Genomic DNA, 20,810 nt, shown 5'->3' with positions numbered 1-20,810 from the left:
TTCAGAAAGAAAAATGAATCAGAGACATACTAAGAAATTGGTATCAGATAATTAGTGGCGAAGCAAAATAAAATTGAAAACTTCTGTCCTCATTTTGAAAAAAAATGTGACAGTTCCTGTAGAAGTCAAATCTGAGAAAGGGAATCCTTTTATCCCATTTTGAACTACAGAACCATTGCAACAAATGCAGAAGTGCACAGGACTAAATATTTATAGGCTTATCAAGAATTTTCAAAACAGCGATAATTCTGAAATAAAATTAAACCCTTGGCTTCATGGTTGAAATAAATTCTAGCCAGCTACTATTAGAATGCGTACGCTCTCCTTCAACAGTTCTTATTCTTCTGAAGAGCCAGACACTAACCAGAAGTTAAAAACACTTTTAAATTATCAGAAGTTAGGTAACAGAACAAGGTTAACCTTTAATCAGATCCAAAGTCGGATTTTGTTGGTCTTTATGACATTAATGACACTGCTTCAAGTGGGCTGCTCACTTGTTCTCATATTACATCTTGTATTCCTTGTAAATTGCTGATTTTTCTAAAAGTAAATAGCCAAAACCTATGTCAACAAACAGGCAGTTGTTAGGATTTGCACTTGTTTGTATGCTTTAAGACAACCTACTGAGCTTAAGAAAACTGAAACATTCTGCAGCTGGTTGAAGGAAGCAAGTTTTTGAAAACAAAGTAAGATTATCTTTCAGCATCACTTCAGGCATCAGGATAGGCCCAGCATGAGGAGTCTTCAAACACTGAGGCATCTTAGAAAACTGTGCTTTTGCCCACCAACTTAACTTGATTATAATCCAGGTGTAATAAAAGCTCATTAAATTGACATGTATATTCGAAGAAAAAGCCTGAGGGTCCAAGTATTTTCCCAGTACTGCAGTGCATTTGGAAATAATTTAAAAACAAGAATCTGTATTTAGAAAAATGTGCAGAGAATACAAGCCCTACCCCCGAGTATGCTGCAAGGCCTACTATACTGTCAGGTTTTGTAACCATGGTTTTCTCTCTGACAGCAAAGGAAGACCATCAGTTTAAACTATGAACGCCGTTAACAGTTTTTAAAATCCAAATACTTACACACCTTATGGCGGTTTTTAAGAGTTTACAGTAAATTTTCTCAGGATGCGTGCCCCACCCTCCCATACACACAACTTCCACACCGCAAGAAAGGCGGACCTGCGCAACTCAAATTAACAGCGAGGTTTACAAGCACGGGAATCTCCCGCTGACTGAGCAATTCCAAGTTTCCTCACAGACTTCGTTCACGACTGCGGGCTTGGGCGGGAGCGACGGGGGAAGAGACACTTAGTGGGAAGGGACAGGCCCCCTCCACCACCACCTGGCTGAGGCAGGGCTGCCGCGGGGGACAACCCGGGCGGCTCCGGAGCCCCGCTCCAAGGCAAGGCGCTCCGCCAAGCTCACCCACACGGCGAGGCCTATCTGACACCCACCGGGCCCGCTCGCCGACACGGGCTTTCCCGGTTGCCTGTAGCAACAGGCCTCACTCCCTCAGCCGGCCACCGCGCTGCGCCGGGCCGGGCCGGGCCGGGCCGGGCCGCCCGGGAAGGCCGAGGACCCGGAGCCGCCCGCAGTACTTGGGGGGCTCCGCGGGGCGGAGGAAGGGGGAAGGAGGGCTGGCCCACCGCCATCTTGCCCCGCCGCCGCAGCCCCGCGCCGCCCTGCCGCCGCGCCGCACCCCTCCCCCGCGCCGGGGCGCGCGGAGCGGCCACTCACGCTCTCCGCCACGCCGCGCCGTCCCGCCCGCGCGCGTCCCGCCGCGGTGATGTCATCGCATCCCGCCACCAGCGGCCGCCTGCCCGCCGCTGCCGCCGCCCCGCTTGTCTCCCCCCCCCCCGACGCCGCGGCCCGGCCCCGCGAGCCGCGCATGCGCCGCCGTGCCGGCGAAGGCATTGCCCTTACCTTGCCCGCTCGTCTACCGCTTGGTGCGGGGGCTGAGGCGGCCGCGGCGCCTTCGTCTCTGGCACGAGGGCTGGAGAGGGTTCCCGAACCGCGTACCGGAGGAACCTGCAGCTCCCCGGCCCGTGTCAGGCCGCCTGTCGCTTGGGGCTGGCTGCCTCGTCAGCCCTGTGAGAAAGCCCTGAGGTGCCGTCAGTTCGGCCCTCGCGGGCTGACGGGACCGCTGAGGTGACGGCGGTCAGTCCCTCAGCGTCGAGCGCTTTCCCCGCTGGTGGGGAGGTGAAAAAAGGAGAACGTCAAATATGTGCCAGCCAGTAGATACTCGTGTACAAGACATTGGGTGTATGTGCTGGCAAAGAGCAAAACAGGACCTAATCCTGGGGTTTAACACTGGTGAGGTGTGAGTTAGGGTACGGTGTCCCGCCTGGGCACTGTACTTGGAGACAGGTGGGGCTCGTGTGGAGAGGCCAGCCCTTCTCATGGGATTTGAGGCCTGAAAAACGTGATTTGTGAGGAAATACTGGGCAAGTTTAATCTATTTAGCCAAAAGAGAAGACAAAAGGGAATGTGGTGGGAGCGTTCAAGCATGTAAAAGCATGGTTGTGAAGAGAAAGAATAATCCATTTCCCCCATTGTGACAGGAATAGGAAGTAAGAGGCCTTAAATTGTAACCTGGACAATTTAGGCTGCTATCTCTAAAACGTTAAAAATAATACAAGGATTGGAATAGATGGCTTGGGAGATTATACATGCTTCAGCTGAAGTCCCCAAGAACAGCAGTGCAAACATCTCTCAGAAATGACACATATACTTAACTCTGGTTTGGAGCAGGGAGCTGAGCCAGGTCGCCCCTGAAGACCCTGTCCACATCCCTTATATTGTCACTGTTCGATTATGAGCTTGTTTGTTATTTATCAGGCATTTGTCTGAGCTTCCACAACTGTCTCTTTGGTGTGTGGCTGAGCTGAGCACTGTGGTACTGGACCTTGTGTCAAATCCTGCTGTTCTGGTTCGATGCCAAATCAGATACCACATTAGAAGTGTCATTTTATAACCTACTTCCTCAGATATTAATAACTGCACTAAATGCAAAGATGTAGAAAACCAGGTCTGTAATGTCTGCAGGGTCTAAAATACTTCAGGATACTTTGTGCGAGGTGTTACAAAACAATTGATTAGAACACTCAGTCATATTTGGGTACTACTAAAGCAAATGACTGCCATTTTGAAATCCAAACACAGGGTATTTGAACCTGATCATCCTTATAAGTACACTGTTGCTCAGTTTTTTCCCTTACTTAAATCCACATGCCAAAATCCAACGACTTTTATAATGGAAGAAGGAAGGATAATCTTTGCATGCAGGTCTTAAATACACTTAAGCGTCTCGTATGCAGCTTAAAATGTTTACAAGTGATAAAAACAAAATTAGGAGACTATGTCAAAACGGAAGCCTATCTAAAAAAACTACTGAAAATCCGTTTATTCTAAAAGGGTATAAATGACATATATTAGAGTGAAGAAAATTAAAGCTTATTCAAGTTAGGCAGTGATTTATAAAACTAAAATGTAGAAACATAAAAAAATTGTAGTAAACACCAGATGGATAACTTCACTTGCTAGAAATAACTGTCAAGAAGCTACTGTTTGTATTGCTGGACAACTGATCTCGTGCTGACAGTTTAACAGGAAGAGATTTACATTTGCAGATCTCATAGAGAAGAAGTTGTGTTGAACATGACCTTCTAACATTAATTCCTTTGTGACTGAAAGAAGCTCCAAGCAGATTTGTGAAAGACTGTATGCAATTTGGCTTGGGGGAAGGGGGGATTTTTTTGAAAAGTCAGAAAGTTCAGCACATTAAAAAGTTTTTATATAGCGTGACTCATATTCTGATTTAAAAATAGCTTCACTGATACTCTCTTTTTACTTACAAGTTACAATAGTGATGCATTTGCTGTGCACTTGGTTAAAAATATCGAGGGAACACGAGAGCCTCTCTCTCTCTTTTTTTTTTCCCCTGCATCCATACCAGAATGATCTTGAATTTTATTATATGACCAATTAAGTGCATGCTGGGAAGTGTCTGGGTTGCATTTTGACACAGGCTAACTACCAAGAGAAGAATATGATTCCCTATGCTTTGCCTCTTGCTGAGCTTCAGATTTTTTTTCCTAATGGATAGGATATAATGACTTTTTGGTTTAGCTTGCTTTATTGTTTCAGTTATTTGTATTTCCTCTTCCTCCTATCTTGAGTCATCTCGGCATATGAACGTGTCATTAATAAACTTGCTCTTCGCACATTTACGTTGAATTTTTTACTTGGAGGCTATTACAGTTTAGGCACTTAAATGTATAATCTGATACACTTGTCAACCCTTGAGATAGGCAGCAGAGTTTTTTTGGGGTGTTAGTAATGCATTAGACAAAGAAGACAAAGAATCTTCAGTACTATTTCAGAAACCAAATCTTATTTCTGTTTTTAATGCTTACAGGATTTGCTTTATCTACACATGCCACAAGTAGTATGCCTTAATTCACATTTTGTATATGTGATTTATATAAATACTGATGGGAAATTTAACATTTAAACCAATAAAATATATTAGACTCAACTCACTATTAGATTTTTTAATAGAAAGACATTTCTTATATGGGCAGGAAATTGCAATAACACATTTACTGATTTATTGCAATATTTTACTCTCAGATCTTCAAAATGAACTGTCATAGCTCTTCGCAGTTAATAGAATTTGAGGTTAACCAGGGAGCTGTACATGGCTGTTGCCACGGAAGAGACAGGACAGCGCAGCAGACAACCTCCATTAATCGAGGGCTCTGCTTAAACCTGGCAACAATTGTGTTTCTGGAAATCCAGGTAGGTTAATCTCACTTCTTTCTGTTTAAAAGAGGAGTTCCAGAAATACACTAGTATTGAAAGGAGAAGTAACAAATCTAGCGATGGTCTTGCGTAAATCTCGATTCATCCATTAAGAATGATTAATCTGACCTCATTGGGCTTGGGATCAGAGCAATCCCGATTTCACACAACAGCTCTTAGGAATGGTATTCCTGGGGAGGCCCCCTGGTCATTTACTTGACGTATTTTTAGTTTGTCTGAGTGGTAAACGAGGTTAAATTCATTTTACAGCTTTCTTTTCTATTATCTGCGTTGAGCAGTTATGAACATTTGTATTTATCCACCTTGTTAACTCTCGTAAAGCACTGCTCCCCTTTAACTTTGTGTTAGAAGCGTGACTTGCGAGTCGGGTCCTCCGGCAAGAGAATCGTTGGCTCGTTTTTGGTGTAAAGCTTTTACACCGTTCGTTTCCTGATCCTCTTCCCTGATGCCAGGGTTTGTTGACGCTTGCCTGACGTTGTGGTGACAAATCACTTCGGTCTGCCAAGCTTCACTGATGCTTACAAGTCGGCAAACGATCCCTCCATCTCGATCGCATTTGGTCTCTTCCACGGGTACAGCAAAAAGGACTGGGCGAGAGAGGAGGGTAAACCTTCTGGTTCTCAACCAGCTGTCCGTTCCCGCTGCGGGTAATTCGGCACAGGCGGCGCCCAGCGCTGGGTCCTCCCGGCGGCGACCGCCGCCGGCTCCCCCCAGGGCCGCGGATCCGACCCTCGGCGCAGGCGGCGCCCCCGAGCCCCCCGCCGCCGCTCGTCCCGCCCTCCGCAGCCCCTTTCCCCGCCCCTTCAGGCCCGAGTCCCCTTCTCGGCGGGCGAGATGCGACGGCGGCGGCGGCCGCTGCTGCTGGCCCTGGGCCTGGCCCTCGCCCTGGCCCTGGCGGCGCAGGGACAACACCGCGCCGACTACGACCGGGAGGCGCTGCTCGGCGGACAGGTAGGCGGCGGCGGCGGCGGTGGCGGGGAGGGAGGGAGGGCGGGCGGGAGCGGGCCGAGCGCGGCGCTTCTTCGCCGGCGAGGCCGCGGGGCGGGAGCCGCCGCCGCCGCCGGCGGGCCGGGAAAGGGTCTGAGGCGTCCGGGGACGGCGGTTTGACGCGCGGTTGGTTCCCTCTGCCGCAGGAGGAGGCGGAGGAGTACGCGCGGCTCAGCCCGGAAGAGCAGCAGCGGCGGCTGAGGGCCATTGTGAAGAAGATCGACTCGGACGCGGACGGCCTCCTCACCAAGGGTAACGGCGGGAGGCGGCCCGGCACCCGGCTGGCCCGGGGACCGCCGCGGTTGCGTGGCCCGGCGACCAGCTGGTAGCACGCGTGGGGGTTCAAGCGGGCGGGGGCCGGGCTTTGTCCCTGTCCCGGGTCTGGCCCCGCGCCCGCAGAAGAGGGAAAGATACGCTCCCCCCGTGACACCGCCGATGACTCCTGTGCTGTGGGGAATCTCCATGGAAAACAGAACGACCAGCTTGCACAGTGCGTTAGGAACGCCAACAGAGGGTGTCTCGGTCCCTAAGATTTCTGTTTTACGTGAGGAAAGAAGTGAGGGCCAACAGGAGCACACGGGAGTGAGTTAGCGTGGGTAAGAGAGCATTACTAAGTTGTAGGTACCAGCTTTGCACGCCCGAAGCCACTTTGAGTCAAGGGGATTTCTGTGTTTGAAATCCTGTTTGTGCAACTCGGAGAGCAAGTTTAAGAGGCAAAGAAAGTGCGCTGCAGTCATAGTACTACATATATGCACTTCAATGCCTGGTGACACCGAGTGACACTGAGGAATCATATATTTGTTTCATCACAGTATCGTATCAAATGTCTCTTCCCAGCCAGGTTTTTATCAGTCAGACTCGTGAACTCCACGGTAAACTCGGGCCTTTCCTTTCAGTACATGATCATGACACGTTATTAATTTAAGTTTAAAACTCATTATGAAAATGTATTTTTGCTGTTTTGCTGTGATTTTGACAAAAAATCAAAATTGTCTCACATGCACACACGCAGAGCAAATAGAATCCTTGTTCAAACACCAGAACAGTGATACTTCATTAACATGATACTAAACATGCAGGAAGCTTTCTAGGTGAGAGGACAAAATATGGTTTAAAGACAAGAGCAACTATATCTCTTGAATGTCTTTCACTTTATATGCTGAAACTAATCAGCTGCACACTTATTTCAGTGTTCCTGCATCTGACTGTGTAGAGATGAGATAGTATATAACTTTGACAGGATGGCTAACCCCTGTAATAAACAACAAGCAGTTCACAACGTGAAGGCTGTAAGGGCAGAAGTCTATCTAAAGGGTAGAAATTCCACCTGTACTCCATCCTCATGGTATATATTGCATCTGGTTCTCAGTCTAATGGAAATTTGCCCTCCCCTCACTTCCCAAAGGAAAACTCACAGTGGAATATGGTTTTACACCAAGAAACTTATGGTATCGAAGCTTTTTCAGCTCAGTTATTTCTCAGTGTATTGCAAAACACTCCTGGAGAACTTTTCCTTAGTAGTGGCGTCTCCGTTTGGAGGCTAACAGTGAGAGAATTTGTGATAAATATTAATACCACTTCTCTAATGTTGGAGCATTAAGTATTTCTGATTAGTGGCACTGGACATTATGTGTTCAGATGACTGTGCCTCGTGCCTTAAATGCTGGGAAATAAACCATGCTAAAAATTATATGTTACCCATCTTTAAGAAATCATGTTGCAGTTTCTTGTAAGGCAATGCTGGTTTTGTGCACAAGCCTCAGTGGTTATAAAACATGGCATGCACGCCTCCACATGTTCAATCGATTCACAGAATCTGTTACAAAGTTGGTTCCTTTGGTAATACAAATTCAGTATTCAAAATATATTTTTAAAAATCTCTTGCTGCTTTTCAAAGATATTTAAATAAACCTAGTAAAGTTGTATTGACAGTTCTGCCAGGAAGGACAGAATAAGATACTTTAGTATTTAAAAATGCTATAAGATTTTTCTACACCAAAGTAGTAATTTCTGTAGGATTTTTTTATTAGTCATCATGACTCTTCAGAGCAGGATTTCAGTTGAGTTGATTTAGCTATATAATGTTGCAATGCAGAGGAAGTTGCCTTCCCTTTCTGGGCACCTGAAAATAACTGGGTGATACTGAGGGAATATGTTCTCCCAATCTTTAAATGAAGTAACTTTAATGTATTTGTATGAATTCATCTGCATATTCAGTTTTCTTTTAGCCATGTTTCTATAAAAACAAATAGCTTCAATGCATTTCCAAAAATATATAAGGCTTGATTTCAGCCCCAAGTAAAGGGAAAATATTTCTTAATGTTTCATTTTGGTAATTAAGGCAGTGGCAGTGAATTTATTTTTATTTCAGTTTGTGGATTTTTCAAAAGAAACCCAAAACTGATGGGAATGATATTTTGGGGGGATAAAAAGTTATGTTTAGAGTTGTCTATCTAAACCATATTCAGTATCATTTTCATAAAGCTCTGAAGAAGAAAAAGGTGAAGGGATGCTACAGTGTTGATTGGCTTCAGATTTGGAAAGGCATAGCCACGTAATCATTTCAGGCTGACATAAATGTCAGCAGGCACCAAAAGGGGCAGGCTTCCTGCTTCCATTGTTCGGGTCCCAGTGACCTAAATAAGGGTACGTTCTCAGCTGAAAACTAAGAATTTTCTTACGGGATAAGTTTTTAGTGATCCACTTTGCTATGTAGCTGTATGAATGCTACCTGTAATCATTTTTTCCTACCACATCCCACCTGTTTCAGAGAGGGATACATCACACTTACTCTGGCAGCACCAATATAGGCCAGTAACCATGTAACTCTAGCTTAAGGGTATCAATGGGGAAATGGTACTATGAAAGAAAAACTGAAGGCTGTAGCTATGATCTATTCTCTCATTCAGTTAACTTGAAAAAAGCCATGGCATAGAAAAAACAGATTGTTTTGCTCTTGCCTATATGCTTACATCTGAATTGCAGAGTAGTACTTCCAGACTGAATAGACCTGTGGTATCTTTATAGTTTTTATAGTGCAGATGATTCTGATTTTTTTTATTTTATTATTTTTTTAACGATTTTCACAGAGGAGCTGAGTTCCTGGATACAGCAGTCTTTTAAACATTATGTTACGCAAGAAGCTAAGCAACACTTCAATGACTATGACAAAGATGGTGATGGATTGGTGTCTTGGAAGGAGTATAATATGCAAATGTATGATCGTGTAATTGATTTTGATGAGAACACTGTCCTGGAGGATCAAGAAGAAGAATCATTTCGACAGGTAAAATGTTTCAGCATCAGTTTCTGTAAGCTGTTGGCAAAAAGCAGCAATGTTTGTTTATTGTGACAGAACAAGATGGGTAGAGAAACCCTAGCAGCTGGCACATGGTTTAACGCTTTCATCTATCTGAGATAGGGGAGTAATTAAAGGAAAGTAATGGAGTATTAAAGCTGCTACCAACTAAACAAAGACAGAACAAAATCGTACCTCCCAAGTATATTTTTTCAAGCTGAGTGGAGCGTAAGTCTATTGACAGTCTTACTACAGAGCACAGTCTCCAGCTATCATCTTTAAAGAAGATGCCAATCTATTAGATTAGGTCTGTAGCCTAACCAGTGTCCTGCCTTCAGCAGGGGCCAGTACCACTGGTGTTGGTTAACCCCCTCTATTGCACTTTTCCAGTTATTTCTCAAGTACCCAGTGTGGGGTATCAATACAGCCTGCTTTAACATTTTCTGTCCATTAGAGACCCACAGAGAAAGCAATAGCAATTCAGACATTTTTAGCAATCAAAATGCAACTCTGACAGCTAAAACTGGATGTGTAAACAACAGAAGTTATGGATTAATCTCATATATGAAAGCAGATACTTGAGAGTGGAAAGGAAAGAGGCAAGAGAGGCAGGGAGGAAAGGTTCACCAAGAATCACCACATAGCAAAACTTGTTTCCTTTCAGGTTACACATGTATAGTACATGTAAATATTTCCCAAAAAGAGAATAAGTGAGTTTTTAGACTATTCTGGCCTGAGTGGTTTGTTGGGGTTTTTTTCTGTGAAGATTGCTGTGGCTGCTTTTAATAAAGTAGTAGTAGATAATACAGGATGTTGACAGAAGTGAAGCTAAAATAGACAATGGGCAGGGGATTTTACACACTGAAGAAACAAACTGTAAAGCTTTGGAGGTCACTTAACTGAATAATTATATAGTTTTTAAATAAAACAAGACTTTACATGGACCTACCAGTCAAAATATTGATCCCATGTTTGAGATATTGCCATCATAGGTATATATGCCGGGTTAGAACTCCTACTTACTTACTTATGCTATGCTTTGTTTGACTGCTTGCTAGGTTTTCCTGCTTGCTGACTACTTCAACATATATTGTAAAGAGCAAAATTAGCAGCATTGTACAAGCATCATATGACAGCCTTCTTTAGCATTTTCCTTATGTTTGGAAATTGGTGATCTTGCTCTAGTCAAAATGGAAGAGTTAGACTATCGTATTGATTTAGAATTGACATCAGTAAACATATGAATTTACCAGAAGGTGGCAGCCTTGTTCATCACTTCTCAAAAAACCACTGAAAAATAAATTTTCCCCCTCAATAGTTCAAGTTTATGTTGCAGTCCAGTCCTTTCTGTAGTCAGTCCTTCTGAATTGCCTTCCTATTTAAACTCTCAGCTAAGGTCAGCTTTTCTTTAAGAGTACATTTAATTATTTTGCAGAATAGTTAAGATCTTATACGTTTATTTGTTACATGTTATGCTCTGTATTAATCAGGTTAGCCTAATTTTGAAAGAAGTGTCACTAAATAGGATATAAACGAGGAAGTACAATTTCAAATGGTTATTTTTAAAGTATTTGTGATCTCTGGTTTGCTGGCCACTCTCTTATCCAGATCAGAGTTACACTGGTAGCACGACACACTTAATCATGGGATTCCAGAATTTGTATAGCTCACATCACATGCAGTTTGAGTAGAGATCAGTTATCAATGGTGTGGGTCTTTATTTTGTCTAAAGAGACTGTATGAAATTAAATGAGAAAAAAAATATAAAATTTTTGCACATTTGGAATATGGAAACAGGAAGTGCAAGACATTCAGAAATAAGAACTTCCCTGCTTATTGTGGATCTTATTTATTTTTAAAAGGCATGCTAATATTTATACTTAAAATGGGTGAGAGAAGTGCCTTTGCTTTAAAATATGTTCAGGTGTAATGGGCAACAGTCTTGTATTAAAGGAATCTGTCTAATCCTTCAGCACTTAAAATGGCTTCAGAAAAGACATTTTACGTACATGATATTTCTTTCAAGACCTTCTTTGAACTACAAACAGCCCTTGATATAAATGAGATATAGATCCAGAAGGTTAAATGTCCTTCAAATGTAAATTTTGGAATTTGCAATGGCTACCATTAATTATAATCATTGTACTCCACTAAACCTAGTTTGGGAATTGGTGACTTTTAGAAGAGGAAGCCTGTATAAAGACAAGATAATTCTTGGTCTTTTCATTCTCTCCCTTTTGTGTTTTTGAAGCCTTGGCTAAGAGTATGTTTTAAATGTCTCCTTAAATTGAAATAATAAGGAAGTTTTTATGTGATTCTTAGAGTAAAACTACCTCAATTAAAAGTGCTGTTCTCATTGCTCTGGATGAGCTCTTTTTAGAGAAAATATAACATCAGTATAATATGAGTACATAACATGAAACAATTAATATTCTAATGAGCCTACAGCCAGCTACTATAATGTTTTTCCTTTTCATTAAGTGCTCTAACTAAATCTATTTTCTAAGCTTCATTTAAAGGAGAAAAAGCGTTTTGAAAAAGCTAATAGAGATGATGTTCCTGATCTAAATGTGGATGAATTTGTTGCTTTTGAACATCCTGAGGAAGTGGAGTATATGACGGTAAGATTTAGGAGAGTATCAGCCTGTGTATATAGATGCAACATCTTTTTAATGCATGTGCTTAGCCCCAGTACTACAGGAAGTGTGCTTTTGAGCAGTTCTGAGTATTGCTTTTACAGACCAAATTAAAAAGCAGATGATGTGTTGTGGATCCAGTGCTGGAGGTCAGGAGCTGGAGCAGTGGTTCAGTGTTTTTCTTTGAAATCTGTTTCAGGAATAGTATTGCACAACTATCCCAAATTTTTGGGATTGGACTGACGTATCTGTCTCTAAACTCTGTTAGGTTGGAAATAGATCAGTGAGATTTTAGCTTGAGGAAGTTTCATGCCTAGTTCAGAGTTCAATTCTAGTTAGGGGGACTTAAAGGAAAGATTTTGCACAGGAAAAGGTCATGTGCCGATTACTCTCACTTTGCTTAAAGGGACACAAGAGTCACGTTTCTGGCCGAAAAAGAGCATTCAAGCCTGTCTGAAGCTTTAATACTGACTGTACTGTGGTCAGAGCTTGGGAGATTATTATTTCAGCCAGGAGCACTTTGCCGTTGGGCATCTGTTTCCTCACTGCTGTGACTGTGGGTGTCATTCCAGCTCAGTATCGACAGTTGACCCCAGTTAAAAGTACATTGGTGCTTTTCTGCAATAGAGCCTTCAGTTTTGGCTGTCTGATGCTGCAGAGCCAACTGCCAGGAGGAGTGCCATGCAAACAGCCTCTATTTGTGTTGACATAACTGTTTATTATGGACAAACAAGACAAGACAGAACTAGGAGAACAGGCAGACTGGCTTCACTGGGAAACACAGGACCAAAAGACCAACCAGTTTTCCTGACAATTTCATAAAGTTACAAAAATGCAAATTAATGAATACATCACATGGAAAAAGAAGAGTTAAATGAGATGATAGAGCTTTGTAGAAATTAATGTTTCTCAGCTATTTTTGTAGTTTTGAATTACGTTGAAGGATTCCAACCCTAGGTACACCTTTTGGATTTGGTTTTCATAAAACCTGACATCCTAAACTCTTAAGAACAGATCTGTTCTGTTGCACAGGAACCAATTAATGCACTAATCTGCATTAAAATGGAAAAGCAGATTTGAAATGAGGGAGTCTTTACTTTAAAGGATACCTTCTTACTCTAAAATTATTTATTGCTGATTCTCTTGATTAAAAGTTGCTAATTTTTCACAAATTGATATTTTGCTTTTTCTATGTATACAAAAGGACTTTGTCATTCAGGAGGCTTTAGAAGAACATGATAAAGACGGTGATGGATTTGTTAGCCTGGAAGAATTCCTTGGTGATTACAGAAGAGACCCAAGTAAGGAAAAAGGGTGGGGGTATGAAAGAAGGAACTGAACAGAAGCTTTTGGAATGGGATGGATTGTATGCACCTTTATTCTCAGCTTTTTACACCTCCACCTACAGATTCTGAATAACATTATCCTGTCTTTTAGAATAATTCAGTTTCATGGTACTGGGCATAGTAGGTTATTATTTCAGTCTGCCCTGTATGTATTTGGCAGTAGTTTGTATATAGCCCATCCCACTGTTTCCTTGCAAGTTACTTCTTGTTTTCCTGAAGACTGAAGCATATTCCTCATAGCTAGATATGCAGCTGAAATAAGATGTAGTTTTGCTAACTGAACGCATCTGCGAAACCAGCCAGCATGAATGTAAGGTTAAACTTCCCTGGTCTTTATCAGCTTAAGGTGGCAGCTGTCAGCCTTGCTTTAGAAGGGTTGAAGCTGTGTGTGTTTTAAGAGAGTCGGAGGGGAAGTGTAAGGAGTCTGTTCACTGTACCAGATATCAAAAGCCTATCTGCTTTCACTTTTATTTTTTTTCCCACTCTCGCCCTTCCTTAAGCTTGATGTATTCCTTCTTTAACAAGAAAAAGGACTCTTACCTAGTGTTTAGCAATACTTTTCTCTAGCTATGTTGCTAATAGATAAATATTTTATACGCTGTATTTGATTTGCTACACGGTAGGGCAAATAACTCCTCCAGTTCAGAAAAACCAGTAGCTTGAGGCATGTGGAGAGTCTGCTTGGTCCTAAGGAATGCTAATTCTTAAGCATGGGCTAGCATCCTAGCTGGAGAAAATGTTTAAGCCACATAAGGATATGGAGAAATAGGGGAATAGTCAGTTTTTCTTCACTCCAGTCAACCACCTGACATTTCCCCTTGTATAACCATCTTGTTTGCCAGAGCCAGTTAAAACAATAGATCTCTGATGCAACTACAGGGTTCTTTATCATTTTCCTGCTCTGACATAAAAAAAGCTTTTCCAAGCCAGTCTGTCTGAAGCTGTTGGAAAGGAGTGAAGTTGTTGCTAGGGTCCTTGCAGTTAACAGAGAAGATAACAGCTTTGTCATTAAAACTTTAGCAAGAATTCAGAATCAGCTATAATTGTAGAAACTACTTCAGCTTCTCCAAATGCCCATCTCCTCTGCAGACAGTGTTCCTGCAGCACAGTTTAAATAAACTACATGGTGGGTGTAGTTTCATAACTGTTTTGTGGTTTTGGGCAACAGTGCATGATGAATTGTGACATGAAGGGATAATCTACTTGCAAAAGAAGGTGTTGGAAAGGAAAGAGAGGGACTTCACTCTTTGTTCTTTTATAATACATGTTATCAGTTTTATATACTGCAAAACACTATTTATCTACCTACTCCTCGGGACGCTTGTTGATTTAAAGCTTTTCCCTACTTTCCTCCGTCCGTTAAGTGCTGAGATGACCAATGTCTGAGGCCTGTAGTATTGCTTATATTGCTGTCATGTGATACTCTCAACATGGTGTCTGCAACATGATTGCTATACATTAATGGGAGAGAGTAATCTTAAGTCACTCAAGGTAAATACTGCAAATGTAAGATATCTCTTTTATCCACTTTAATGTTTTCCTACTGATATGTCAGCTGTCCCAATAAGTAGGAAACCATCTGCTTGGCAGCACATTCAATATAATGTATGCTTTCTCCACTATCAATTTGGGTAATTGTGGAGATGTAAAGTGAACAGTTCAGTTGGTGGTAAACTTTGACTTTAACATCTGCTTAGTTCAACTGTAAATTTACAATCTTAATATTACCTTAGCTTTAAATGCTGTTTTATTCTATACAAGTATTTTTTTAATGTGTAGACAGATGCATTTATTTAATCTATTGGGACTGGTCTGTAAGTCTTGTCTTTGTTAAGTGAAATCACTTATGTGTTATGTTTTATGAGATTAAGTGAATTTGCTTAGGACAAAAGGTGAAAACATCTGCTTTAAGGTAAAGAGTGGCTTTAAACTTGACAAATGTGTCTTACTAGCTGCAAGGGAAGATCCAGAGTGGATACTTGTTGAGAAGGATCGGTTTGTGAATGACTATGACAAGGATAGTGACGGAAAACTCGACCCTCAAGAGCTCTTGTCTTGGATAGTACCTAATAATCAAGGTATTGCACAAGAGGAGGTATGTGTTTTGACTGCTATTTAGATTTTAATTAATGTGGTAGAATTTTGAATTTGAATAGATGCATTCAGATTTATCATGTCTTAGTTGAAAAAGAATGCTTAGTAGATCTTTGCATGTATTTTTAACCTTTTTTCAGTTTGTAAAAAGAGTGCAGGTCCCTTAACTGCATTAGGCAAATGTGAAGTTCCTATTAATTGTATGAGTGTTTGTAAATTAACGAAGTGCCTTTCTACATGTTTAAATAGCTTACTTGGTTGGACTTAAGGGTACAGTATTTTAATAAGTTATTTTTTAGTTATTTTAAGTAAATCTAATGAGATATACTACTAAAAGAAGCTGGTATATACTGACAGCGTAATTTTGAAAACAAAAATTGATTGTGATTCTTCTAACTGTATAAATCACCATAATTTGTAGAACTAAAAACTTGTCTTTCTGTAAGTACGAGAAAATGGAAGTATTCTATGGTTCAAGATGCTGTAATGCAAACAGCATTTGATGATAATTAAAATGATTTAATCAGAGGTAGAACAGCATAATAGGTTTAAGTGGATTCTCATTTTAGCTGTCTTTATTTTTTTGTAGCAGGCAGTAGAAGCGCTGAGTGTTCCGGAACAACCTATTTTAGTAAGCAGACTTTACAGTTGCCGACTGCAGTAGAGAGGATTTCTGTCTTTCCGCTAGTAACTTTTTATCTTAATTTGTCCAAGTCTCTTTCCTTTGCACTGGAGGATTTTGGTGTTCAGAATGGCAGGAACAACAGGTCTTCCCATGCCTCCATAATTCCTGGTAAAGACAGGACATGCTTTGTGTCAAACAGCATAGTCCAGCTACTGGGTTGGACCGTCTCGTTACTGAGGTCCCACCTCTTCCTTTTTCAGCTCTGTTGGTGACAGAAAAAGCAATGTGGCTAGCACGCAGCACTAGGTACTCACGTATCTATCGTTGTAGGAAACTAAGTTGTTAAATTGCTCTAGCAGTATTTTTGTAAATGTGGATCTGTAAGCCTTTGCACAGACCTTGTTTAACATCTGACTCTTGAGGGTGGTTGGTTCTTATTTCACGGAAACAATACTGTTCTAACTGACTTGAATTCTGTGTGGTGTTGAGTTTAACCATACCTGTGTTGGTTTGCTTGGTTGGGTTTGGGGTTTTTTTAGCAGTTCTTCGCTATTCATTCAAATCTTAGCTTACAGCAAGGCCATGCTGTAGCAGTAGCTCAGTTCTGCAAAAAATCTTTTTTTTCTGTTTCTCTAATGTGCTATTTTTTTCCTTCAGGTAATGTAAGGTCTTAGCAAAGTCACTATCCTAAAGAGAAGGTAGCATTGAGTTAAGTCATAAACTGCTGTTTGAAAGCTGATTATTGCAGTTTCATTTTGGCATTTCAAAATGACTTGAGAAACCTGGTAGCTAAATAACATAAAAATAGAAAAATTACTATACATTCCATTTCCAGGAATTTATATGTATTTACCAAGATGTTTGTCTTAATAATCTTTTAGCTTCTGCCATGCAGAGTGCTTTTAAAATCTGCTTGGCTAACATTAGCTCCTGTTATTTTCTTCAGTCCTTTTTGGTGAGGTAGTCAGCTTAGTTGTAAGTAATATTTAATTTTTTAAAAAGTCACTTAACAGTTACATTGAGCCAAATTGATCAGAAAAAGTAGGAACAGAAGGATTCTCTAAATCACTGTATTTGTAGATGTTTAGCAAATAAAACCAAAAAACCCATGTAATACTTGGGCTCCTCTATTTCTCAGAAGCAATAGGTGCAGTAGAGCTGCTGTACTAGCTTGTTAGCTTTGAGCTACGTAACACTTGTGAATAAGCTACAAGTAAAATACTCTGCAATTGTTTTTTTGTTTTACTGCTGAACTTCCCTCCTTTTATGATATATAAATAAGCAAAAATCTGATAACTGTTTTAATTTGCAGTTTCATTTGACATTGTCGTGATTTAGTATTTAAAAGTTTTTTGAGAAAAGCAAGTTTTTGCTTTCAGGAAATGAAGGAAAATATGAATTGCTACGCAAAGTTGAAGTTCCTATGCCTAGATGGCTTATCTTGTCCACTGTTGAAGGAGAAAGTGAGTCTCCACAGGTTCAGGAAATAAAAAATGGCTTAGCACAGTAGACCCCTCCAGAGTTGAAAGCAAGCATGCCTACAGCTTAACCTGAGAGCTGTAAATGATGCTTCTCTTGTCAGACACAGGGTAAATATGTGACTGAGATAATCAGCGCACACTTCTGAAAGAGGATGCTCAACTTGAAGACTGTATTGGCTTAAATCCTAGTTGAGGTCCCACACATTGAGGACTTGCTGTTGTAGCTGTCATTCAGTGCCTGGATATCCAGAAGGGCTCCCTGAACACAGGGTCTCTAGCTGACATGCTAAGCTTGCATTTTCTGCAGGTCATACACTAAAGGCGTGTACTGCACTCGCCCGAGGATTTCAAGGACTATGGGTGCTTCCAGAAAGATGGCTAATCTTTGCTGGTTTAGTGCCATCTTCTGCCCTCAAAGTAAAGCTGTGGGTTTGACATTGATTTGTTGCTTTAGAATTGATAGTGAGGGTAGAGATTTGATATTATGATTTTGCCACCAAATAAAAGAGGCGAAGAGAAGCAAACTGAGGAAAGAAAGGCTCTGTTCTGAATGTAGTATGTTGTCTAGCTTGTTACAAATAATGGTGTTGTGGCAGGACTTTGACAAAGCTATTCCAAAAGCATTATTTATAAATGCTCGTATCTATTAACTGTGCACATGGTGTTCCATTTATTTTAAAGGCTCTTCACCTTATTGAAGAAATGGATTTGAATGACGATAAAAAGCTTTCTGAAGCAGAAATTCTTAAGAACCAGGATTTGTTTCTCAACAGTGAAGCAACGGATTATGGTAGGCAGCTTCATGATGAACGCTTCTACCATGAAGAACTTTAGATTATTTATTTTGTAATCTGTTTTTCTTCCCTTTCTTTCATTTGGAGCTTTTGTTAAAAGCACCCATCAGCTATGTTGCCAGTTCTATGCTGTAATTACAGTACACTAATGTTTGTGTAAATAATTTGCATTGAAAATTTAATTGCCATCCTGCAGACTTCCTTGAGCCTCTTCTAGCTTCAAAATTAATCTTAAATACTTACTTCCAAAATTATAAAGCGTTGGGAAAAAAATTACTTCGGGGTAGTACTGTGTTGTGAAGAGTTGTTCTACTGTACTTGAAGAAAATGGAGAATCTAAATGATTCTGAAAGAATGCAAAACATAGTGACTGAGACTACTGTTTTTTCTAATGAGTTTAATTAGGGCGGGGAGTGGGGAAGATGGGGCGGGATGTTTAGAGTCAGTATTAACTGTGTTTTATTTAATACATTTGGAGAAACACTTAGATTAATGCCTCAATTGTTTAAGAGGTTTCTACTTAATTTTAAATGGTTTCTATACTGTGTTTTACTGTATCATAAACTTGCTATTTTTACATCTATAGACTACTGTTTTTAATGTACAATTCTACAGCATTAGCAATACAATGGTATTTTACAGTGTTAAGACCCTCTTCATTTGTTGGATTAAAACTTTAAATATTCTGTCTTTCTGTGTTTTGTCCGTTTATTGCTTACTGTGGGTCACCCATAGCAACCCCTGGACATGTGAACAATGTACATAATGTAAAAGGGCAATGTTCTTAGCTTTTGTAAACCAAAGATACATCATCTTATCTAGATGCTAAAGAAGATTCAAAAAAAGCAAAGTGTGCATTTAGCATTTTCTGGACAAGTTTGCAAAAGCAATTGTATTTGTTTGTTTGTTTGTTTTTTAATGGTGATATATAGAACTCTAAAGCACCAAGGCATTATATAATATTTGTAGTAATAACCTCTAAAAGTTAACTTCGGTTGAAAGCTCCACGATTACCATTCATAAAAGTGAGTACTGTCCCATTATGTGATTATTTGAAATAGTCCAAAAGGTTAATGGCACGACAGATTCAATTTAGGAAAGGACATATATTCGCTTTTTATCTCCTGGAAAGTCACAGAAATTAGCTGAGTATTCTAAACAAAGACAAAACCTCGCAGAACAGATTGTGTAGAATGTATTAGGGGTTTTTTAATTCCTAGATAACTAACTCCTGCAATGCTCTTGCAGTGTTCTTCTTGACTAATGTCTTCCTTCCTCCCAACTCTTTTTATGGAGTAAAAGCAACTAGTTCTGCCTTGTTTTTTTCCCAATATACCCATCTCTTAATTATTCTTGGAACAAACAGGAAATTCCTTTTGACGGAAGTGTTGAAGTATCACCATTAGAAGGCTAGCAATTTTGATTCAGAATAAAACTACATATACTTTTACTGTATTTTTTTAGATATCATAGAGATAGAAATTCAAAATGCTTTTTCAGTTTTAATGGTTGGGGTTTTTTCTACCCATATTTGTTTGTTTCAGTTCCTGGGAATGTGAGCACAACTATTGCCATGTTGGTGGTGGGATCTGATTTAAAAAAAAAAAAAAAGTCTAATTAAATCCGGTGTGTCCAGGAATATTAAAACAGTTGTCAACTTTGTTGGTTTGAAATATACCCAAAGTTGCTTATTTGTTATTATTTATGGCATTTTTAAATGACTCTGAATGATAGATTCAACTGCATACTCAGTATTAAAAATGTCATCATCAACTTGAAAGTTTAACTTCCAAAACAAGGAGAAAAAAGAATGCCTTTGGAAGGAATGCCACTGTCCTTTGCTCTTTGACTCAGTTCCAAGTCATTTGCTGGATTGCAGTAGTTTGCATAAACCAAGAATAAGAAGAGGTATATATAGCAAGACTAGTAAAATACCAAACAGCATAGCATTTATATGGTCCATATTAGGAGTCTGTGCCAAACATCCAACTTATTGCTTATTTTAATATTTCTGTGAGCAAATCATGTTAGGTATTATTAGAGCTTAGCTCACTGTAAGACAGAACTACAGCTTTTGTCACTTTGCAGCTCTTGGTGTAATTTTATGGGCACAGAAAACTAGTACTTCAAAAGGAAACAATATAATTGTTAATGTAACTGAAGCGTGGATTTGGAGAAGTACTAAGCTCAATTCTTTAATAATATTGTATTCTGTTGAACGTTTCTGTAATTCCTAGAGTAAATTAATGTAGACTTCTTTTGATTTCTGATAATGTTTTTAAAATCAGGCTTCTTTCACTATAGGATTAGAAGCCTAATGGTGCTTTCACAATCTTAGAAAGATTTGTGGCTTTTGATATTTAATCTAGTGTTAGATTGCCCAAACTGGCAATCCACTGCTTAGATTGTGATGTCTATCCAAATACTCTACATGAGAGTAGCTCCCATGTTTTCAGGGTTACACACTGACAGAGTCCCTTACCTAGCATTTTTTAAGTATACTGAGAAGTGCAATGAAGCAAAGACTCTCTTAGAACTTGTAACTGTTTCACTGCAGATAGAAACTTTAATGAGTCAGAGCAGAGATTTTCAGCACTCTATTGTGGCATGATTTATTCTGTATATTTATAGAAGGAATGACTGGTACTGAATCTGGGACTACCAGAGCCTGTGAAAGTCACGCACAAAGTAACCCAGGTTAGCCTAGTCTTTTGTGTTTC

The 20,810-nt window shown here is 40.3% G+C and overlaps 2 protein-coding genes across 3 annotated transcripts in view; one reads left to right on the top strand and one right to left on the bottom strand.

Moving 5' to 3' along the window:
* The window catches only part of SCAPER (S-phase cyclin A associated protein in the ER), a 171,686-nt gene extending 169,833 nt beyond the window's left edge, over window positions 1-1,853 (bottom strand). The window contains exon 1 of the mRNA XM_069797892.1: window positions 1,743-1,853. Coding sequence (XP_069653993.1) covers window positions 1,743-1,798 — 56 coding nt within the window. The 5' untranslated portion in view covers window positions 1,799-1,853. The remainder of the gene's footprint in view (window positions 1-1,742) is intronic.
* Window positions 1,854-5,611: 3,758 nt separating this feature from the next.
* On the top strand, window positions 5,612-18,780 carry RCN2 (reticulocalbin 2). Of its 2 annotated transcripts, none has more exons than XM_069797890.1 (7): window positions 5,612-5,780; window positions 5,963-6,068; window positions 8,906-9,102; window positions 11,634-11,735; window positions 12,955-13,051; window positions 15,049-15,191; window positions 17,978-18,780. In XM_069797890.1, the coding sequence occupies exons 1-7, from the start codon at window positions 5,664-5,666 to the stop codon at window positions 18,128-18,130; spliced, it is 915 nt and encodes a 304-aa protein (XP_069653991.1). In that variant the 5' UTR covers window positions 5,612-5,663; the 3' UTR covers window positions 18,131-18,780. The 2 variants fall into 2 exon arrangements, with proteins under 2 accessions (XP_069653991.1, XP_069653990.1); XM_069797889.1 differs by having other exon boundaries at window positions 11,622-11,735.
* Window positions 18,781-20,810: the final 2,030 nt, after the last annotated feature.

This window comes from Haliaeetus albicilla, chromosome 12, assembly GCF_947461875.1.
Source record: "Haliaeetus albicilla chromosome 12, bHalAlb1.1, whole genome shotgun sequence".
Taxonomy (NCBI): Eukaryota; Metazoa; Chordata; class Aves; order Accipitriformes; family Accipitridae; genus Haliaeetus; species Haliaeetus albicilla.
Note: the sequence above shows the minus strand (reverse complement) of the source record. Positions and strands in the feature narration are given on the sequence as shown.